At 42.4% G+C, this 24,485-nt stretch overlaps 1 protein-coding gene across 7 annotated transcripts in view; it reads right to left on the minus strand.

Moving 5' to 3' along the window:
• The window catches only part of GRIP1 (glutamate receptor interacting protein 1), a 676,609-nt gene that overhangs the window by 4,586 nt on the left and 647,538 nt on the right, over nucleotides 1-24,485 (minus strand). For 5 of the 7 annotated variants that reach the window (XM_036894904.2, XM_036894901.2, XM_036894903.2 and 2 more), the window contains 3 exons: nucleotides 23,766-23,877; nucleotides 23,598-23,642; nucleotides 18,861-19,094 (listed from right to left, as the gene is read on the minus strand). In XM_036894904.2, the coding sequence (XP_036750799.1) occupies nucleotides 18,861-19,094; nucleotides 23,598-23,642; nucleotides 23,766-23,877 (391 nt within the window). The remainder of the gene's footprint in view (nucleotides 1-18,860; nucleotides 19,095-23,597; nucleotides 23,643-23,765; nucleotides 23,878-24,485) is intronic. The other 2 variants (XM_036894905.2, XM_036894900.2) reach the window with 1 other exon arrangement.

The following is a 24,485-nucleotide window of genomic DNA, read 5'->3' on the forward strand; positions in this document are numbered from 1 at the left end:
AAAAGCCTGCCTTCCAGAGGCAAACACTTGTTAATAGGTAATATATACTGAACACCCACTATGATGGACGCTTCCAGGCAGTGCACTCAGCACTTTGCATGGTGACTTTAACGCTTTGAGGTGGTGACTGCTTTACTAAGCCTCACAGGATGCTCTCTGCACACTTCCATCAATGATTTGGGCTTCCATTTTAAAACTACACTAGTTAAAAAAATATTTTTATTTTTACACAAGTAATACATGAAAACTCTCAGAAAAATAGTAAAAAAGTTCAGAGCTGTACAGGGAAAAAAGTGAGGATTAAAATTTGCATAGCATGTTTATTTCTGTATACCCAGTTATTTTACTTCAGACAAACTGTATTGAAGCAAATACAGAAGTTATCAGCTAATGGTTTTTTATTTCACTAGACAGCTGAAATACCAAGATGGCTGGGCCACTACTATTCACCAGGCACCCCTTGTGGTTATTGGGGTGAAGACATTCAGTTTTATAGAGATTAAGGAATGTACCCAAGGTCAGAAAGGTAATGAATATCTATGATTCCAGACACCAAGCACTTAACTATTACCCTCTACTGCTGCTCAAAATGCCTTATTTCATATGTTCTAAGATGCACTCTTTTTTTTGTATTAAGTCTCTGAAATCAGGCTGTTTTATAGCCGATGGCATCCTGGATCTTGTGAAATCAGTCCTGTCACCATTCTGCCCTCACATGCCTTCTTCCCACAAGAGCACAAGAAGGAAAGAGGCCAGCTTACTGCTGCAGCTTTGCATTAAGAGAAAAAAGGGTGTCTTGCAATTGCAAATGAGGTCCAGCCCAGAAGCACTGACATCTCTCAAAAGTGTTAAAATGCAGAATCTTAGACCCTGCCCCAGGCTATCTGAACTGGTATCTTCAGATCCCCAGTGACATGCGTACACATTTAAGTTTGCGTCATATGATATTCCCCACACCAGAGGGGATAGTACATGTTCTGGAAAAGAAGCAAGGTGACTAATGTTTAATGAGATGACACTCTTTGCAGGCTCATTCCATCATTGTGGGTATGTGAATGCATAAGTGTGTGTGTGTGTGTGTGTGTGTATGAGCATGTATGTGCATGTATGCACATAGCGGACCAGGCACTATTGTAAGGGCTGAGGATATAGCAGTGACAAAAAAGACATAGCAGGGAACAAAACATGGCCTTCAGGAGTTTATAGTCCAGTGAAGATATGTGATTTAATCCTAAGAATCCTGCAAGATGAGCAGAGTCTGTTTTACATCCAGCAGTGTCTATTACATTTTGCAGTCTGAAATGATGTGATTGCCTTGGGAGGAGCACCTTCATGGCTCTCAGTTATCCAAGTGCAGAGTAGTAAGCCCTACCTTACTGTAAAAGGGGCTTGTCTGTGTGCCTGCATGCGAGTGTGTAGTTTAGTAAAATCCAGCCCGCATCTGCAATGCAGCCTGATGTTGTATGGGGAGTTCAAATTATGTGATTGAAAGAGTACTCCCCCTAACTCAACACTCATCCGGAGGGGAGGGGGAATCTTTGTTGGTGACCTGGGCTCAGGTAAAGGCTTTGGGGGTGGGAGGGGCTGGTATATAGAGACGCCACCCCCTCCCTCAAGCTCCTTGAGGAGGGCAAGAATCATCGTTTTGTCCACTGATACACTCCAAACCTCTGAAACAGTGCCTGCCACATAGTAGGGTCAATATTTCATGGAATAAATGAAATAACGGGTTCCGCCATACCCTGTGTTGAGTTTTGAAGGCATTCAGAACTGACCAGGATGTCCTGTGAGTGTGAACTAAGGGATTTAATTCAAACCATTTCCCCTTCCCCATCCCAGGGCTGTGCAGGAAATTAGCAAGACTGCAGCTGCAGGGTGGAGGGTAGACAGGACTGGGCAGGACGAAGCTCCACGGCGACACCCTGCGGCCACGAGAGGTGCAGCTGCGAGGTCGGGGGTGGACAGGGCTGGGCAGGACGAAGCTCCACGGCGACACCCTGCGGCCATAAGAAGTAAGAGCACCTCTGACACAAGCCAGACCTGCCCACCTAGGAGCTGAGCCAGCCCCACTCTCGAACTGGGAGGGAGGTGGGACGAAGGGTCCTCCACCAGGAGATGCTGGACTTCTTGCTAATAAAGCCTGTGGGACCTGAGTGAGCAGATTAAAAAGCAAACAGGATGTTAGTGTCTTTAAGTTTGTGGAGACAATGTGGACAGTCTGCTTCCTATGACATCACGTCTTTCAGCGTTGAGTTGTACCAGTTTGGGTGGGTTCGGGTTGATGACAGCTTAATTTCTCCATCATAAAGTTCCCTGTCAACCTTTAATCTAAACGGTTTCATCCACTGATGACCACTGTCCGAATCAATAATTTCATTAGGGGTTGGAGAGTGATAATCTTTTTTCTAATCCTGTCATTTCTTCTACACTTAGGAGCTAGATTTCTGGAAAGAAGAATTCTCCTTTCTTCAGTTAATGCTGTTTGTTTACTCAGAAGTGCAGTTTGTACAAGGAAGGCAGAATGAATGCCGACGATTCTCTCCCTTTCATTTTTAGTATAGGGAATGAGTTCACTAAATACTTCCTATGGTGTTCTAAAGAGGTTTTTTTGTTAAGGAGGGATGACTTTTGTTAAGTAAACTATCAATAAGAAATTACGGATTTACATATGTATTTCAATCAATTGCATCATTATTCTTATGGGTGCTCAAATTTTCTCATCCATGGCCAAGGGGAGTCCTTCACGGAGACTCCCACCTCCTTTCGCTATGATGCATTCGTTCTGATAACGCCTTTGCTTTCTGCTGCAAAAAGCTATCATAGACTCACCATGAATGTTTCCTGCTCCCAATCTGGAATCACCCATTCCAAGGAGCCTTGACTGGAGGAAACATTTCTGGTTTATATTCTAGTTCCTTTCCTCCCATCCTCTCGCTCCTCTCTCAAAGGGCAGAAGAGGAGGAACAGGGGGAGAAGGGCAAAAAGGAGAAGGAGAAGCAGGAGATGGCTGTAGCCTACCATCTTTTGCCTGTTTACTAGAGGGTGCAGTCTTTTTGCTCAAGGTCCCTACTTATGTGTCCCTCTTTGGCTTTGTTTGCTCTGTCTGCTGTCCTTCTGTTTGTTCCGTCTCTGTTCCCAGTCATGTGACAAGCAGCACAGCTGTGGGACGGACCCTTGCCCCATGCCTAGAGGGTGGCACATCCTAGTTATCTCTGTTCTACTTACAACCTGGCATGGGGGAGGGGCAATTTTATGGACCCCGGGTGTAAGGCTGGTTGGGGAAGTGGATCAGAGTCTGCTCTGCAGGCCCAGGCACCCCCAAAAGTGAGAGTCACTAAGCCGATGCTTGCAATGGACTTAGGGAAGCCCTCTTTTGTCTTAGATCTGAGGCATGTTTCCAACACTGTGAACCAGAGTCCTCACATCAGGGGGAAACATTTGGTGTGGGCCTGGAATAATAGTGAAGTTCCTCATTGTTCAATTGGCCTGCGATTCGTGGATGTCTCCTCCACATCAAAACCCAGGAATGGCAGGATGCATGGCACCAGATAACACCAACAGCAGTCTGTGGTAATGCATTAACCAAAACATTAGAGCGAGGTGTTAACCAGAATAGGTTAGCAGATTAGCTCTTTAACATTAAGGTCACAGTTTTTGGCCAAAAGGCTTGCTTCTCTTGAACCTTCGACTTGGTGTACCTCCATGTCAGACTCTTCAGGATGAGATGCCGACAAATGGTTTACATTGGAAACTATTTTTCTAGAAAGATTTTCTATGGTCAGTGGAGACTGAATTTGAATAGCCAGCTCTATAGTTCTCTTGGAAACGGCAAATGACAAAAATAAAATTATTTTAAAATGACACGAAAGATAAGATTCTGGGAATCAATAATTCACAAAAATGGTGACTACAGCTGGCTGCTCTCAAAACAGCAACAATAAATGGTGCCATGCAGCTGCTGCCTCCTGTTTGCCTGGAGATTGGTAGTAGTTACTTCTAATTTATTTCCTGTCCAAAAATAATTTTGTGGATTCCAGGATTTAAGTCACATTTTTTTCTTTTCACAGATGAATCCCTTATCCAGCCACTTTCCTATATACGATGGCTTTTGATCTCGCAATAACTCTGTGTAACAGAATCACTCCCTTCCTACTCCTGGGGACACTGACTCCCGCAGAAGTTGACTAATGACTCGCCCAGTTAGAATATATAAGGGTAGGCTTCAGTACTCAAATATCTTACCTCATCTGCTGTGTTCCTGACACCAAATCATGATTATTTCCTGGACATATAATCTCCTAGCTGGTCAAACAAGCCTTTATCCATTTCCAACTGTATGAAAAACTAAAGATGCATATTTACCATGTCTGCTGCATTTTCTCATCGGAGCCCTTGTGTGGCTTCCACAGACACCCACAGAGCTTGTGCTCACCCTTCCTAGAGCTTCTATGTCCCACTCTAGTTTAAGTGAATCAAGATCTTTCTTGCAGGGTCTCTATTCTGTGCTGACCGAAAGGTACTCCTGGGGAATCTGGACTATGAACACAATGCTAGATTTTTTCTGTTCTAAAAGGGCCAGTGATCCTCTTGGAACATAACTCTCTGGGCAAGGATACAGTTCTATGAAGCTCAGCTCAGTGTTAGCTATCCATCAGCACAGGCTGCAGTTGCTGCTAACCCTACCGAGAACAGAAGCTTTAACAGGAGGCAGAGGGGTTCACCATGATTCAAGCTGAGCCTTGTTTATGTTCCTAAGCAAGTCTGTCCACATGTCTGAACAATGTCCTGGAGGCACAGCTCAGAAACCTAATGCCTGTGCTTTCAGTTTTGACATGTGAAAAGCTTTAGCAGCAGGGCCAACTCTCCCCACTAGATTTGGAGGCAGTTGTATCTACACTCTCGAGCAAGTCACGGCGGGTGGCAGATATCCCCAGAAGCAGTTCCCAAGCCGGGCAGCCTCCCTGTGACTCAGCCCATAGCCCAACTTACTTAAGGACCACTGACACCTACTTCTCAGAGATGGTACAAGTGTACAAGTATACTTGGGTGTATTCTCGCCGGCACCACTGGGGTAAGCCCTGTTCCTTAATGCTGTAATGTTGGTTTTGAGGGCAATCCTACACTACCTGTGGGGGGCTGGAAGCAAAAAAATGTATGGCCTTCCCTGTGCACTCTTCCAGCCCAAGAGGAAGCGATCTCAGTTTATGCCACCCAAACTCGTGCATTTCCAGACAAACTGGGTCAGGAAAGGCAGCTGCTGCCCTCCTGTCTGGAACAGCTGCTTCACACACTCCTCCTCCTGCTCCTTGGCAAGTGTGTGGCACCATGGGCTTGAAAAACAAGAGTCAACAATGGGAGCCTCAGGAGCTTGGAATTTGGGACTAAGTATGAGCAAGTCAGGGGCTGACGTGACCCTTGGAGAATGGAGTTCCAACCAAGGGAGCGCCATGGTGTTTAAGATCTACAGCGGATTTATGCACGGCTTTCCTGATTCAGCTAAGGGCACATTCCCATCTGTCATTTCACATCCTATCCAAGAGGAAAGAGCGGGTCAGTCTCCAAATTGTCCAGGAGCTCACACCGAGCCACAGGCAGCTTGGTCACTCAGTTGCCGCCAGCTCTGTCACTGGCCCTTTGCATGTGCCCCGGCCACCACCAAGTTAGTCAGCTACGGAAGTCTCTGTTCAGACTTTGCTCAAGACTGCCTGTGGCTCCTCTAAGCACCTGCTCCCTCTGATCCTGCCTCTGCTCTCAGCTCCCAGGGCTGCCCTGGCCTGGCTCTTCTCCAGGTGCTGACACTCCCCACTCCCTCTGCAACTTACCAACCTCCATTCCCCTCAGGGCTACGGGGCCCTCGTGGCTCCAGGGGCCACTGGCATTCCGGGTGGAAGGCATGCCCTCCACTCACCCTCTGGGCCTGTGGGAATTTGGGACCAGGTTCACTGTCTTTCAGGAAAGATGACAAGTTACAGCTGTCCAAACTCCCACTGCACTGAGTGCTCACAGTGTCGGTTTCATTTCCTCATTCAGGTGTTGTTATGGTCTGATGCTACAAAGATGCTTCAACAAGGAAATAGCTCTGTACCCATCTAGGAAAAAGAAAGAGAAACCCTGGGCAAGATGACCATCAGTGTGATCCTCCGCAGTGCCCTGCAAGGCAAGTAGCAGGATGGCGGAGGAAGAGGTCCGGCAGGCTGCTTTCCAAGGACCTGGGCATCAGGGGAGCTCAGTGACCTTCAGAGAGGTACACCACTTGCACATGAACATCTTATAGATAATATAATATCTTACAACTTATAAATAAAAGTATTTGATCACAACACAGACACACATAGACACCAGGAAGAGATGAATCATCCCCGGGCCAAAGCTAGACTAGAGAGAAGCCGTTAATATTTCTGAAGAGAAGTGACAGTGGATTGTGGCACAGTGAGAAGGTGAAAGATCAAACACTGAGAAACAAGGCCCACTAGAGCGCTGTCTAACAAGGCTGCCCAAGGGCCACCTGAGTGTAGGGGATTCAACTCTGACTGACTTACCATTTCTATTGCTCAGAGCTCAGACTCTGCAAAGGCGATGGCACCGTGAAGAAAAGTGATGAGATGCAAACTAAATGCTGTGAGATACAGCTGCACATGATTTTTCCATGTTAGAAAAGATAACCTCAATGGCTTTATTTCTGTGTAAGTTCATCGAGCAGCTTTCATTCTAACTTGGAAATCATATTCCACCATTCATCTTTTTTTCCCCCTCTCTGACTGAGATGATTGAGAAAGTTTCTTCATCCACCTTTGAATAAGCTTTGCCTTCCTGCTGTCCTTTCTCACTAATGAGTCACACAAACAGTTTGTTGAACCAATCATTTGTAGAAGAATCATATTTTTCACATTTTGAAAAGCATATTTTAACAGAGTCATAGACAAGGGAAGCTGAGGAAGTGACATGCTTTGTGGATTGTCAGGGCTGTGTGCCTTCATTCCCTGGAAACACAACCCCCACTCCAGCCTTGCTCTACAGTTCCAGGTTGTGCAGCGACATTCTGATCGTTAGCTGTCCTGGTTTTACAGGGAGAGAATATGCTTATCAGACTAGCAACCAGACGCTTGTTCATTTCTCTTTATAAAAAGATTCTTGGAGACAGGAGGAGCCAAGATAGCAGCATGAGTAGGGCAGTGGAAATCTCCTCCCGAAACCATACATATTTTTGAAAATACAACAAATACAGCTATTCCTAAAAGAGAGACCAGAGGATACAGTACAACAGCCGGGCTACATCTACATCTGCGAGAACTCGGCATCTCATGAAGGGGTAAGATACAAGTCGCGACCTGGTGGAACCCGAGCACCCCCCGCACCCCAGCTCCCCGGCGGGATGAAAGGAGTCGGAGCACGGAGGGAGTGGAAGCCCAGGACTGCTGAATACCCAGCCCTAGTAATCTGCACTGGGAGCGCAGACACACATTGCATGGTGTGCTGGACATTAGGGAAACGGAAAAGTAAAATCTGTGAGCGGGTCCCCACAGCTGGCACCACTGGGACAAAAGAAAAGTGAGTGCTTTTTGAAAGTTCTAAAGGGACAGGGGCCTCACAGCTGGATGGAATTGTCTTGGCACACTCAGCCCAGCATCTGGGAATCCTGGGGAACTTCACACGCTCAAGCCCCCTGGGAGGCAATGCAGCTCTGAAGCCCCTCACAGTGATCAGCAGCTTGCCATTTGTTCCCCCACCGGCAGGTGCAGTCCCGCCACAATGGCAGAGCAGCTGGAGAGTGGCCGCACCCACAGCGGCGGAGCAGCTGGAGAGTAGCCGCATCCACAGTGGTATGGAGCAGCCGGAGAGCAGCTGTGCCCACAGCGGCTGAGCAGCCAGAGAGCAGCCCTGCCCACAGCAGCTACCCAGAGTCTTCTCCCAGTGTGCAGTCGCCAGGGCCAGACTCAGAGGCCACCGCCGGTGTGCAGCTGCCCAGTGCAGGCAGAGGAACCTGGGGCAAGGCATGAAGGGGCGCTGTTCTCACAGGAGACCACACCTGGTGCATCTGCCACTCCCCGCAGGGCTCTGGGCTACCCTGACGGTGACCCCACCCAGGGCAGCTCAGGGGACTAAACCAGAGGCTGCTCCCAGTGTGCGGGTAATTGGCACAGTCAGTGGGGAAGGGCAAGGCGACCAGCAAGCAGGAAGGGACTTTGTTCTCCCAGCTGACACATGTGCCACCTGCCTATGACTACCTCTATCACCATGAAAAGGCAGAAAAATTTGGTCCATTCCAGAATTACCCAGACAAACACTGGAGAGGGCCTGGGGAGATAGCTATAACCAATCTTCCTGAAAAAGAATTGAAAACAAAGGTCATAACCATGCTGATGGACCTGCAGAGAAGTATGCAAGAGCTAAGGGAGGAAGTCAGGAGGGAGAATACAGAAATAAAACAATCTCTGGAAGGACTTAAGAGCAGACTGGATGAGGTGCAAGCGACCATTAATGGAATAGAAATGAGAGAACAGGAATACAGAGAAGCTGAGTCAGAGAGAGATAAAAGGATCTCCAGGAATGAAAGAATATTAAGAGAACTGTGTGACCAATCCAAACAGAACAATACTCGCATTATAGAAGTACCAGAAGAAGAAGAGAGAGAAAAAGAGATAGAAAGTGTCTTTGAAGAAATAATTGCTGAAAACTTCCCCAAACTGGGGGAGGAAATAGTCTCTCAGACCATGGAAGCACACAGAACTCCCAACACAAGGGACCCAAGGAGGACAACACCAAGACACATAATAATTAAAATGGCAAAGATCAAAGACAAGGACAGAGTATTAAAGGCAACCAGAGAGAGAAAAAAGGTCATCTACAAAGGAAAACCCATCAGGCTATCATGAGACTTCTCAACAGAAACCTTACAGGCCAGAAGAGAATGGCATGATATATTTAATGCAATGAAACAGAAGGGACTTGAACCAAGAATACTGTATCCAGCACAATTATCATTTAAATATGAAGGAGGGATTAAACAATTCCCAGACAAGCAAAAGTTGAGGGAATTTGCTTCCCACAAACCACCTCTACAGGATATTTTAAAGGGACTGCTCTAGATGGAAGCACTCCTAAGTCATCAGAGAAAATAAAATCACAGCAAAGAAAGCAGACCAACCAAATACTAACTAAAGGCAAGAAATAAAACTGACTATTCACAGAAGCAGTCAAAGAAAACATAAAAAAGTACAGAATAAAACACCTAACATATAACGAATGGAGGAGGAAGAATAAGAAGGGAGAGAAATAAATAATCATCACACTGTGTTTATAATAGCTTAACAATAGAGTTAAGTTAGATGGTTAGATAGTAAAGAAGCTACCCATGAGCCTTTGGTAACCAGGAATCTAAAGCCTGCAATGGCAATAAGTACATATCTTTCAATAATCACCCTAAATGTAAATGGACTGAATGCACCAATCAAAAGACACAGAGTAATAGAATGTATAAAAAAGCAAGATTCATCTATATGCTGCTTACAAAAGACTCACCTCAAACCCAAAGACATACACAGACTAAAAGTCAAGGGATAGAAAAAGATATTTCATGCAAACAATAGGGAGAAAAAAGCAGGTGTTGCACTACTTGTATCAGACAAAATAGACTTCAATACAAAGAAAGTAACAAGAGATAAAGAAGGACATTACATAATGATAAAGGGTCAGTCCAACAAGAGGATATAACCATTATAAATATATATGTACGCAACACAGGAGCACCAACATATGTGAAACAGGTACGAACAGAATTAAAGGAGGAAATAGAATGCAATGCATTCATTCTAGGAGACTTCAACACACCACTCACGCCAAAGGACAGATTCACCAGACAGAAAATAAGTAAGGACACAGAGGCACTGAACAACACATTAGAACAGATGGACCTAATAGACATCTACAGAACTCTACACCCAAAAGCAGCAGGATACACATTCTTCTCAAGTGCACATGGAACATTTTCCAGAATAGGCCACATACTAGGCCACAAAAAGAGCCTCAGTAAATTCAAAAAGATTGAAATTCTACCAACAAACTTCTCAGACCACAAAGGTATAAAACTAGAAATAAATTGTACAAAGAAAAAAAAAAGGCTCACAAACACATGGAGGCTTAACAACATGCTCCTAAATAATAAATGGATCAATGACCAAATTAAAATAGAGATAAAGCAATATATGGAGACAAATGACAACAACAGCACAAAGCCCCAAATTCTGTGGGACACGGTGAAGGCAGTTCTAAGAGGAAAGTATATTGCAATCCAGGCCTATTTAAAGAAGGAAGAACAATCCCAAATGAATACTTTAAAGTCACAATTATTGAAACTGGAAAAAGAAGAACAAATGAGGCCCAAAGGCAGCAGAAGAAGGGACATAATAAAGATCAGAGAATAAATAAATAAAATTGAGAAGAATGAAACAATAGAAAAAAATAAAGGAAACCAAGAGTTGGTTCTTTGAGAAAATAAACAAAATGGGTAAGCCCCTAGCCAGACTTATTAAGAGAAAAAGAGAATCTACACACATCAACAGAACCAGAAATGGGAAAGGAAAAATCATGACAGACCCCACAAAAATACAAAGAATTATTAGAGAATACTATAAGAATCTATATGCTAACAAGCTGGAAAATCTAGAAGAAATGGACACCTTCCTAGAAAAATAAAACCTTCCAAGACTGACCAAGGAAGAAACATAAAATCTAACCAGACCAATTTCAAGCAACAAAATTGAATCGGTAATCATAAAACGACCCAAGAACAAAATCCCCAGGCCAGATGGATTCATGGCTGAATTTTATCAGACATATAGAGAAGACATAATACCCATTCTCCTTAAAGTTTTCCAAAAAATAGAAGAGGAGGGAATACTTCCAAACTCATTTTATGAAGCCAGCATCATACTAATACCAAAACCAGGCAAAGAACCCCCCAAAAAAGAAAATTATAGACGAATATCCCAGATGAACATAGATGCAAAAATACTCAAAATATAAGCAAACCGAATTCAAAAATACATCAAGAGGTTTATACACCATGATCAAGTGGGATTTATCTCAGGGATACAAGGATAGTACAACATTTGAAAACCATCAACATCATCCATGTCAATAAAAAGAAGGACAAAAACCACATGATCATCTCCATAGACGCTGAAAAAGCATTTGACAAAATTCAACATCCATTCATCATAAAAACTCTCAACAAAATAGGTATAGAGGGCAAGTATCTCAACAAAATAAAGGTCATATATGACAAACCCACAGCCAATATTATACTTAACAGCAAGAAGCTGAAAGCCTTTCCTCTAAGATCAGGAACAAGACAGGGATGCCCACTGTCCCCACTGTTATTCAACATAGTACTGGAGGTCCCAGCCACGGCAATCAGACAAAACGAAGAAATAAAAGTCATCCAGATTGGCAAGGAAGTCACTATTTGCAGATGACATGATATTGTACAAAAAAACCCTAAAGAATTCACTCCATAACTACTAAAACTAATATATGAATTCGGCAAAATTGCAGGATACAAAATTAATACACAGAAATCTGTTGCTTTCCTATACACTAATGATGAACTAGCAGAAAGAGCAGTCAGGAAAACAATTCCATTCACAATTGCATCAAAAAATTAAATACCTAGGAATAAACCTAACCAAGGAAGTGAAAGACTTATACCCTGAAAACTATAAGACACCCTTAAGAGAAATTAAAGAGGACACTAACAAATGGAAAGTCACCCCATGCTCTTGGCTAGGAAGAATTAATATTGTCAAAATGGCCATCCTGCCTAAAGCAATCTACAGATTCAATGCAATCCCTATCAAAATACCAACAGCATTCTTCAATGAACTGGAAGAAATAGTGTTAAAATTCATATGGAAGCACAAAAGACCCCAAATAGCCAAAGCAATCCTGAGAAGGAGGAATAAAGCAGGGGGGATCTCGCTTCACAACTTCAAGCTCTACTACAAAGCCACAGTAATTAAGACAATTTGGTACTGGCACAAGACAGACCCACAGACCAGTGGAACAGAATAGAGAGTCCAGATATTAATCCAAACATATATGGTCAACTAATATACGATAAAGGAGCCATGGACATGCAATATGGAAATGACAGCCCCTTCAACAGCTGGTGCTGGGAAAACTGGACAGCTACATGCAAGAGAATGAAACTGGATCATTGTCTAACCCCATGCATAAAAGTAAATTCAAAATGGATCAAAGACCTAAAGGTAAGTCATGAAACCATAAACTCTTAGAAAAAAACATAGGCAAAAATCTCTTGGACATAAACGTGAGTGTCTTCTTCATGAACATACCTCCCCAGGCAAGGGAAACAAAAGCAAAAATGAACAAGTGGGACTACATCAAACTGAAAAGCTTCTGTACAGCAAAGGATACCACCAATAGAACAAAAAGGCATCCTACAGTATGTGAGAATATATTCATAAATGACAGATCCGATAAAGGGTTGACATCCAAAATATATAAAGAGCTCATGCACCTCAACAACAAAAAAGCAAATATTCCAATTAAAACATGGGCAGAGGAGCTGAACAGACAGTTCTCCAAAGAAGGAATTCAGATGGCCAACAGGCACATGAAAAGATGCTCCACATCGCTAGTCATCAGAGAAATGCAAATTAAAACCACAATGAGATATCACCTCACACCAGTAAGGATTGCCACCATCCAAAAGACAAACAACAACAAATGTTGGTGAGGTTGTGGAGAAAGGGGAACCCTCCTACACTGCTGGTGGGAATGTAAATCAGTTCAACCATTGTGGAAAGCAGTATGGAGGTTCCTCAAAAAACTCAAAATAGAAATACCATTTGACCCAGGAATTCCAGTCCTAGGAATTTACCCTAAGAATGCAGGAGCCCAGTTTGAAAAAGACATATGCATTCCTATGTTTATCACAGCAGTGTTTACAATAGCCAAGAAATGGAAGCAACCTAAGTGTCCATCAGTAGATGAATGGATAAAGAAGAGATGGCACATATACAAAATGTTACACTATTCAGCCATAAGAAGAAAACATATCCTACTATTTGCAACAACATGGATGGAGCTAGAGGGTATTATGCTCAGTGAAATAAGCCAGGGGGAGAAAGACAAGTATCAAATAATTTCACTCATCTGTGGAGTATAAGAACAAAGAAAAAAACTGAAGGGGCAAAATAGCAGCAGACTCACAGAACCCAAGAAGGGACTCACAGTTGCCAAAGGGAAAGGGACTGGGGAGAATGGGAGGGAAGGGAGGGATAAGGTGGGGGAAAAAAGAAAGGGGGCATTATGATTAGCAGACATAATGTTGGGGGAGCATGGGGAGGGCTGTACAACACAGAGAGGACAAATAGTCATTCTACAGCATCTTACTATGCTGATGGACAGTGACTGCAATGGGGTATGTGGGGGAACTTGGTGATGGGGGGAGTCTAGTAAACATAATGTTCCTCATGTAATTGCAGATTAATGATACCAAAAACAAAACAAAACAAAGCAAAACAAAAAAAACAGATTCTCCTTCTGGCTTACATCCCTGTTGCTGGAGGCTCTAAGGCAGCTGGCTGAATCTTCTTTTCAGTCTGAGATGCTGAAGAGATCTCATGTTCTGGGTTTCTGACACTGTACAGCTCATATAAGACTCTGAATGATGGTGAGTTCACCAGGAAAAATGTTATTTGTGAAGTTTCCTCTTCTTAGGATATGAGGTGATCCTGCCCGCTTCTTTGCTAAGTGAGCAAACAGGTTCAGAGAAGGGATATGGCTAATCACTGTCCATCTATGACCACACCTCATTCTGCCTGAAAACGAAATCTTTGTTCTGATTTACCACTCCTTGCCTGAAGGAAGAGGCGTTGAATCTAGCAGAGAGCAGTAGGCAAAAGGAAAAAGTTCATATATTCAGCTTCTCGTTTTCAGCTTCTAGTGACTTGCAAGGTTCAGACAATTCTATACAAGCTATTTGGAGAAGATCTAGGCCTGGCTCATTTGATCTTGAGTTCCAACTCCAAATATCTGGTGATGAAAGTGGCAAGTGTCTGAATAAGATAGATTCTTCCATTTCTTATTTCCTCCTAGGGCTGAACCTGCTCCTGACTCGAGGAGAATATTGCAAAAACTGGCATTAGACACTGAAAATGACACCTCTTCCAAGAAGAAAGCAATCTTATCATATCAAGAAAAAGATCCCCTCTTAAAATACTCAACTATATCAAAAATGCAAAGTGAACTTGGCTGGGGGAAGAAAATACAGCTACAAGAAATAAAGGTGTTTCTTGCGAGTGACTCAGTTTTTTTGTTCAAGGGTCATGCCACCAACAGCCATAAATAAAAGCAGATTCTAGGAAAGTACTTTAAAAACCATTCTGTAAGATGACAAAAATATAGCTGTAAGCAATTACGGAATATAATTTTACTTAAAAACACAAATGACATGGCAAAGTGAAATGTTGATATGATTTTTTTTAAGTCCAAATGCTCTGAATATGGAAAAAATTCCCACTCTGCTGGAAAAATTGTTTTGCCTTAAAGTATGCAAAGAAGTGAGGTTAAAATTCATCTTAGATTAAGTGGGCACCAAAGGATATTTAAGCTTCAGAAGGGAAAGAAAGATTATTAATGAACTGTAGCTATAAGATCACAGGCTCCTTATTGCAAAGAGAAAGAATCTGTGATAAGCTATAGTACAAAGCAAAATTCATTTAAAAGATAAATCTTAGAAACTCCAGGGCCAAAGATGCAACCTTACTTCCTTTGCAACCTGTCACCTAGCTGTTGCAATGATTTTACCGAAATAGAATCATCAGCTCCATTAACAAAACCTAAAGGGAACTGCAATCTTTAGGGTGCAAAATAATCCACTAAAGAGGTTGATAAAATGTAGATTCTTGGCCCACATTCCTGGAAAACGCTGAGCAGGTAAGTCTGGGTGGGATTTAAGAACCCGCATTTTCACAAGCACCCCCTGTAATCATGGTGATGGTTGTAGAGGTTGTGCCAAATTATTGTCTAAGACAGTAGTCAGCAAACTCCTGGTTGTGATCCACTAAGAAGTCTTGAAATGAGCTTAATGTGATGGCATTTGAAAACAAAAAAAATAGAGAATTTTAGTGTATATTGTATAATTTTAGATCCATTCATATATGAGTGTGGGTGTACATGTGTACTGAATTGTGAGGTAAAATGTATTTTGGACCATGTGTCTCAGGCAAGAAAGTTTGAGAGGCAGTGGCCTAAGGGGATGTGGGTATCACTTCCCTCTGACCCCCTCACCAACATCCCGCCCCCTACGAAGTACTGAATCATCACTCCAGCTCCAACTTCCTCCCCCATCCACGTGGATAAAAAAGGAACTGAGGCTGTTTCTATGTTCATTCCAAGACTCAGGAAGGACAAGTAGCATTTTGGGTTATGAATGTGGATAAGTGGAAGGAAGGCCTGTCCAGACCTCGGAGAGCCTCAGACACAGCAGATGTGAAATGAATGAAAAACAATTTAGACTCTGACCCATGCTTGGGCTTTTCTGAAGGTCTGAAGGAAGAGAAGGAGCAGCTAAGAAGGCTGGATAGAAAATCAGGGGCAAACAATGGGCAGTAGGTTGAAACCCAAGAAACTGGAAGAGAAGCCCTCAGCCTGCTCCTTCAGCATGAGGTGGTGTTTACACCCACCTTCAGGAGACAGGATCATTCTCGCATTTTGTTTCGTTCACCAGGGATGGGGATGGATACCTGCCCAGTCATTCAGATCCTCTTGATTCAGCTCCTAGTGCAAATAGGAAGTGTCTGTCGGGCCTGCCTGGACGTGAACAGGTCCACAACTTGTGCTCGTGGAGACAGCGTTCACCAAGTGGCTGACAGCCTCAAGCAAGATGGCAACCGGAAAATAACACCAAATGTGTTCAGAATGCTGTGCTGTTTACCTCTCCCCGTCTCTCCACTCTGGCCTTCACAGCCCCCTGGGAATTTCTCCACTAGGTCCATTTAGAAAAGTCCTGCCCAGGGGATGGACAACCAGCCTTTATTTCGCTTGCCAAGCTGGGCACTCCAGCTTGGGGTTATCCTCAATGTGAAGAAGACATGCTTTTCTAATTCCCTGGCCCCTTCTTCATGCCACCACCCCAAAGAGTCCTTTTCCGAATATCTACAAAGGTTGAGTACAGGCTAGTAGGCCCCCAGTGGGAGGGTAACTCAATTCCATCAGTAAGCCACTGTGCTTTCTCGTGGTGTCAGGTAATTTTCCAGTGTTCAAAAGACCCTCACTTGTAAGACACAGGCATACACCCAGTCTGAGCACAGCCATGTTTCTCTGCTCTAGCCCTTCAACACTGGAGCGTGCGTTTAACAACATGTGGGTGATCTGTCAGAGTAACTGAATTCACTTAAAAAAAAGACAAGATACTGGAGATGTGAGCATAAGCCACTCCAAGAATTCCATATTGTCAGGCTGCAGGCTCCTTTGCTACGTTTTCACTTAACTAGATCATTTTAGGTATCTTACAATGTCCAGGACACAATCTACTTTTGAGAGTCTTATTTGGTTTGGGAATTCAGACGAAAAGTGAAGCTGTGTGGGAAGTGCTCTTACTGCTGCCATTGAGGGGAAGTGACAGAAGGGAAAAAGAAGCACCCTATTTATTAGGTCAAGCTGGCCTCCCAGTTCACGCACTGACACACAAGTGTTCCAGAGAGTCCACTTACCGCCATTCATTGTGCTGGGAAGTGGACAATGTCTTTCTAAATTCTTTGTAACAAGATCTTTTTTCAGCACACTTTTCTTAAACCTTACCAATAACAAGTTGCACATCCAATTCACCGTTATTATCTTTGCTAAGTGCTTTTGAAGGGATGGGGAGACAGGCCTGTGTATTGGCGGGCTATCAATAATCTTTCTTTGAGTAGAGCGCTTCGTTCTAGCAGGAAATATGACTCTATTCTATACTTGCTATTTCCCTCTGCTGGAGATGGGGATAATAAATATCTGCTAAGAAGGGCTACTGTAAGGACTAAAAATGAAAAGAACATAGCCCATAATAGGGACTCGATGCGTGTTAGTGTCCTTTCCCTTGGGGGCTGAAGGAGGGGGGTTACCAAACATGCTTTCCTCTGCCTGGGCAGGAGCATTTTAGAGAGGATGGGAAGGCAGTGTTCCTTGACCCCTGGGGGAATCACGAGGGGCCAGCCCTCCTCTTGGTATAGCAGGATTAACACTGACTATACAGCTTTGGCAATGTAATCACCATGGAAGACCTTAGAGCCTCCTACTGGTGTTTGTCAATTAGCATATTAGGATATTTTCACAGGCAGTAAAGGATGGTGTTTACCGAACATACCTGTCAGTTTTGGGTAACTGAATAAACAAGCTGACTCTGCCATGTGGCTAAACTTGGGTCCCCAGTCAAAAATGCCAGAAACATCATTACTTTTCTGTAATTCCTCTTGATGCACAAAGGCTCTAATTCCAGGCTTTGGTCATGTTGGAATATTTCCATTTCCTCAATATCCCACAGTCTTTGACATTCCTTTGCACGTGCTTATTTCTGTGCATGGCATGTCCTCCCATCCTCCCCTTCCTGCAGTCAGGGCATATATCTAGGAATGTATCTTTCCTGTCTCCCCATCATAGGTTCGGGTCACCCTCTGTTCCCCAAGGCAGCCTAGTCTTGCCCCTATCATTGCACTTATCCCACTGTCTTTCCAGTGTTTCAAAGACTTCCCCCCATTAGGTTATGTGCTCCCCGGGGCTCCGCAATGCATTAGTTAAGCGAATGAATGCACAGTGTAAGTATGAAATGAATGAATGAGTGGTGAGAAAATGAACCCAGGATTGGAATACAAGGGTTGGAACTCAAATTCCCATACTGTTCTTTCTTTCACCACATCTTTTGTCAGCTGTGTGATAAATAGCTAGTTTTTATAGGGTGGTTAGGGAAATCAGAGCCTTTAGAGGGTAAAGGAAGCAGCTAGCCTATTACCTCCTCTCAATCAGACATTCACTTCCATTTCTGGGGAGGACAAATAATTTCTAGTTACTAGATTATTAAGCACAGAGAGCGTCTAAGCACAGAGAGCGTCTTGGGTCTCAAGAAAAGTGGGGTGAGATTATAATTATCTATAGATCTTTACGTATTAACTAAAACTTAAGCATTAGTTCTACAAAAGACAACCAGAGACACCTCCCTACCACTGTTTGCCTTGGTCCAGGGGCCTGCGCACACTGTCACTTACATATGCATTGTTTAAACTCTGCCAGCAATTAAAATTCAGATCGGTGTGCAACAGTGAATTTTCCTCCATGAGTTAACTATGATAGACAGAGATGCGACATAACTAGGGCTTCCCCATCCTGGCCCAAGACATCTAAATTATATCTCGAAGAAAGCTTCAGGTCCCCTGAATATTATAACCATCTTCTGCTAAGCCTGTAATTAAGGACTAAGCCTTCCCACATCAAACTGGAACCCCCTTTGCAGTGAAGCTCTGAGTGTATGACCTTTAGAAAATCCTTCCCCATTGTCCAGTGAACTTGGAATAACAGACCAATTCATCAAAGCTCCGTGTGACACTGGAACCTCCAACTTCTATGGGAATATTTTGGTCAGAAATACATTCATTTCTTGACAGCTAATTTTCTCTGTTTTATAGGATAACTTCCCCAAAGTCATGCTTTGAGGACAAAGTCTCTGATGAGCCTAGAAGCTTAGGCTTCTGTCCCTTGCTGGGCTCACAGTAGAAAGTGATTATCATGCCTGCCTCAGAGCACTCACACTGTGCAGAACTGCTCCAGTGTGCCCCTAAAGAAAGAACAGAAAGCTTCCTGACCTTGTGCAGCTCCACAGGGGTTGGGGACATGATCTCCTTTATTTCTTGTTTCATTTTTCTCAGGGTGACAGACTTCCTGCCCACATCAGAGGGCAGGGTGTTGCTCCGGGTTGTTTGGCTGTAATGTGGCCGCGAGCTGCTCCGTTCCTGGAAGCTGGCCTGTCGCCCCAGCTGACTGCGAGGTGTTGGTGCCTCATGATTCAAACTCATCGTGCTCCCCGACATGATTGTTGCCTGTGGCATTGACAATTTGCAGAAACAATTAAGCCATGGACCAAGAAAAGGGTTTGGTTGATCAACACTAAGCACATTTCTCCTTCTGCCCAGTCAAAATACAGTCTCTTCAGGGCATAACCAAAGGCTGGAGAAAGGATGTACTAATTGAACTGTGAAAGACTGGGAAAACACTTTGCAAGTGACATTTATAATGCACATCTCAAATCCGATTTAAGTACTTAGGCCATTGAGTTTATTTAATCAAATACCACCCCTGGCAGTTTTGAGGCAAATTGAAAACTAGAACATTTGCTTACTGCAAACTACATTTTAAACGTTAACTTTCCACTGAGTGGGCTCTAAAGTTGGGATCCAAGAAGCAACCTTCAATACATCTTATAGAAATGAACTAAGAACTCAATGGGGATCAGCTGCCTCTATTTGCAATGCCCCCCCTGCACCACCTCCACCCCTGGAGGAAATAATGGACCTAAATGGGGGTTTTGGTGAAAGACAAGGGCTTCTTACCAATGATGCCTGCCTAGCACTGGTATACTACCTATTCTTTGGCTGGGTGGCCTGCCCTAGAAGCATGTAGGCCAGAGAGAGGCCTCCAGATCATTTGGCATTAAGTCAATGTTTCTTAGAAGTGGCCTTTGTGTAAGATCCTCAGAGGTTAAAGAATAACATTTATTATGCTACTGGATTGAGCCCTTTGCTCAAAAGCTGTGAGATTGGGTTTTACCAGTGAACTGGCAAGTTTGTTCAGTTCCAAATATGTTCCCTGAAGAATACACAAGGAATGGCGACGTTAGATCCTGAATATGACTTAGTCTCAGAAGTGGGAGAAAAAAAAAAACATTTGAAACCGCTGTCATGTTGGGGATTTTTCTTTCTCATGGTAAGAGCATGCTAAAATTCTAAAAATATGCCAGCTTGGTACTCTTTGACATGATGGTTGGATAAATGTAAAGTAGCATTGGTGAATCTGTCTGAAACTGCAGCAAGAGAAAACAAGTTCTATGTGCTGTGTTACTGGCTATAACATGATCTTGCGGTTTATTTTAATACCAATGCTAAAACAGAAGAGCCATTTGTTGAGTCTTTTGAATGTCTTTAAGCCTCACAACAACGTTATGAAAAAGGCACCCCCTTTCCCGGTGAGGCGCCAAGAGGCTGTCGTACCAAGGTTGCACTGAAGTATGTACAGTTTTAAAGAAAGAGAAAACTTTTTGTTTGAGCCAAGGGCATCATCTAAAATTACTGATCAGGAGGGAACACTGCAAAGTGAAGGAGTTTTCATTTGTTATCTGAGATTTTATGATTCTAAAACTCACCTGGGGTTCATCTATACACATATCACTAACAAGATCTTTGAATGATAGCCAAGTATTGGCACACAGGTACATTTCCTTATGACTCTGTTGAGAGAGAAATAAGAACAAGTAAACTTACCCGTATCTTGGTTAGATCAGTTATCTTAACTGATAATTTTGAAAAAGAAAATTATAATTGTAGGAGAAACCTTACTGGTCATGGAGCATTAACATGGGCCAAGTACCATATGTTTGCGTGTTTCTGTAGACTATCACTAAATACTTGTGATAACTATGTGGTAGTACTGTGATTGCTCTACCTTCCCATTTCAGTGAAGGAGAGGGATGCCTGAGTAAGTTACGGACTTTGCCCAGGAGTTTGGGATTGCAAACCTAGCAATCCTGGCTATCAGGCTGTATTGCTTCTACACCAAATATTATGTTGAAACATAAAACTGACTTTTTAGCCAATTATAAAAAACCCTAGTGTTTAAGCCAGTGTATGTTATCCAGATTACAGTTTTATTTCAGATAATCCATTTTTAAAATGGAACCTTTTGATTACAAGCTTTTTTGGTGTTATCGAACATCCTTTTATTTTACTGCACTTAGCTCACATGTTTCACTTCTTTGTTTGACTCAAAGTGACAGTACCGAGTGATTGTTTTCCTGCTATGCTGACTATCCACTTATAGTTTTTACCTACTTTGACTCATTATTTGCTTTGTTAACATCTCTTTGTTTAATATTAATTTTTCATGGGATCAGCAGGAAACACATTGAAAGTAAAATTCTTAATCACGATCACTGGGAGACAAGAGTTTAGCCACTACAGAAGTTACAAACTGATCTAGAAAGGGCTCTGATGGAAGTAGTGACATAGTGTACAGGCCATTAGTTCAAGGTTTCAAAGCACAGCTTTCTTTGTTCAAAGGGAACTTCAGCGGAATTAGAGCAACATCTATGAAGGACTATAAAAATGAAAACAGATATAAAAACCAAAGTAAAAAGGTAAAAATAAATATTTTACTACATTATTTAGTATGTGTGTTTGCTTCAAGCGTATCTGTTGTCTGGTCCCATTTTGCACAATTCATAATTTACAGTTACAGTTTTCTTTTTCAAAATTATCACTGAGGTAACTGACATACATACAATTTAAAAGGGGTATGTACAAGAAGTGTTCTGTATCTGACATTTGGTTAAACTTCTTCCTATATTGTATTAAACAAAAAGTAGTTAAAGCAGTGTTCATTAATAAAAAAATGGCAAAAATAATTTCTCTTGAACATTTATTAAGTGCCAGGCTCTCTGTTAAGTGTCACATTAGCATTAGTCATTATAATCCCCATACTTTACAGAGGAAGAAATTACCGATAAGGGAGATTAAGTAACTTGACTAAAGTCTTAGCTCAAATTTTTCTCATTTGTTAAAACTATACATTTTTCAGTGCTAAAGTTGAGTCTAAATTATTTCAGGCAATGGGGAAAATGACTAGCATAATTTTCATTTTCAGCTGTAATCATTTTTCATTTTAGCTAATCTACATTACAGTTACAGTATGCTTCAATTTTAAGTATTGGATGTAAATTTCATACATAGGAACCTAGTAGCTCCAGTAATATTTTTTGCACAGTAGCATGTGCCATCAAGGGATCAGAGTTCATTTAAACCAATAAGTGAATATTCTTTGTGATAAAAGTGTAAATAAAATTATAATTTACGAATTTGCCAATCATTCTTCCTCAGTGAGAATTTATCGTCTCTTTGGCTTATAAATTCAACCCATTTCCTTTTCGTATTTATAATTTCAAGGACTGCATCTGCCTGAAGCTATGTTAGAGAAAATTTATAGGCTGTTGCAACATAACTTCTATGCTCATGGATGTGGTTTTCATTAGACGACTCAATTTCTGGGAGAAAACACAACCTCCTCATATTTTTACATCGTCTGCCACTTTACCTACTGTAAAAGAGGAACACTGGAAGCTATGAGAAGAATAGTTGCTTCTGTAAAAGAGAAGTACCAAAATGCAGAATGAAAAAGGCACATGAGCCAAAATATGCTTTCAAAAGCAGGAGTATGTTTGAGAACTAGGAACCGAATGCATTATTCTGTCTGGGCCCCTTTTGCTGATCATTCTATATCAGGAAGTGGTAAAAGCTTAAATAAGCCATTGACCCTTAAGCATTCAACCATTTTTGAAAATTGCATAAAAAAGGAATCAATTGCTAAGTCTTAATTTATTTAGGTTTTATAGGATTCTCCATCTCCAGGCCCTTTAACTGTGCTCTGAAGCTGTAGATTTCATGCCAGGTAATACTATGATGTTTACAAATTCAAATAATATTTTTCCTTATAATTCTCTTTGCAGACTCACAAACACTAAAATCACATATGTCCACACATGCAATTGAGAAGCAAAATAATACAAAGATGAGTATTCATTTTAGAACTGCAAGAGTTTCACCCAGTTAGGCCATTCACATTCCTTATGGTGACTTGGGGACCTCAAATGACATCAACAGAAAAATGAGACTTTTGCCACTTTATTTTTTTACAGCTCAGAAAATTTAAAAGAACATAAAAGGAACCAGCCCAGGACTTCCCAGACTAAAGTGTGAACACCATCATCAAATTCATGGCTTTGATTAAAGAACTCACCAGGAGTTCAGCTATTATACTCCACCTTGCTGCAACTCCTCAAATTCACACTAGGTTTAATATAAAATCAGGATTTGCAATGAACAGCAAAGTACTGTGTAATATTTTGGCTGCGGATGACACAGACTGGACTTTTTTTTTACCAGCTGCATTGTTGTCTACTTTAATTCAGGGCAAAACAAAATAAAATAAAATAAAATAAAATAAAATTTCCTCTTATGTTCCTCTTCACGATCAAATTAATTTCTTTACCAGGTCCAAATGAAAACATGCCAAAGAAACCTTTCTAAAGCAAATAAGGGAATGGGATGCGCCACTGCTGGGAGACTCAGCTCGCTCCTTGGCCATTTGGTGGCAAACAGGTACAGTCAGGGTTAGCAGGGAGCAATGGCAGAAGCCACACGTCAGTAAGCTCAGGGTGCGGGCAGAAAAGGGGACATACTTTCAACTGCATTGTATAAAATCAAATTGCTGTCCAGAAGGCAGGGGGCAGGGAAGGCAGCTTCACAAGCAAAAATATAAACATAAAGGGTAGCTACCAAGAGAGTCATGTTTCTCACAGACACACGCCTGTCAGCTTTCTCCTGTGGAAAGGGGTTAAAGCTTTTAAATGAACCAGTATGATAAATGCGAACTCAAAAGGACTAGGAAAAAAAAAAACAAATGAATGTAGAAACAATAAAAATAAATAGCAGGACCACGGCTACCTCGAGTTCTCTCAGAATTCCTGACTGGCCACAGGTTTCTAAATCCTCCAGTGCTTGGGACCAGAAGTTCTCCTCTTGCTCGGCCTCTGCATTGTCGGGAGTCCCTGTAAAACTGGCATCAGAAAGCACAGTCTGGGTTAAGAACTGCCGGACATAATGTCTTCTGTATCCAGAATCTCTCTCTTTCATTTCACACACACAGAATGAGACTGTTTTTGGATTCGGCTTCCTTCCAGCAGTGGCCTCCAAGTACGGATGCATTAAGAAACTAAACGTGCGCCGCAGAATGGAAAGAAGGACCACGGTCTCATGAACTGAATTTCAGGAGAATTCATGGCTGCTGCTGAATGGGCTGCCTCAACATAGCACATTGTGGGAACATCTGCCAGGGGTCTATCTACAGGAAAAGAGTGACCACACTTTTCTCTAAGAGACAAAAATGTGTTTTTCCCACTTCCTAGAAACATCAGTATAGCTCAATTAAGTGCTATCGCTTTTTATGAGTTTCCTTAAAATATTTTGTTAAAAAACAAAATGCTATAATGTACCTCAGTTAAAAATATGGGACGCTCGAGGTCTTTTTTTTTTTTAATGTAAGCTAACACAGAGTCACCTTTTAAATGAAAGGTGAAGGAAGTAAGAGAGCAAGGAGAGTTTACAGAAGTGGTTTTTGCCCGCACGCTACTATTTCCATCAGGGGACACGCAGCTCCCGCCCTGC

This window comes from Manis pentadactyla, chromosome 10 (assembly GCF_030020395.1).
Source record: "Manis pentadactyla isolate mManPen7 chromosome 10, mManPen7.hap1, whole genome shotgun sequence".
NCBI classification, from domain to species: Eukaryota; Metazoa; Chordata; class Mammalia; order Pholidota; family Manidae; genus Manis; species Manis pentadactyla.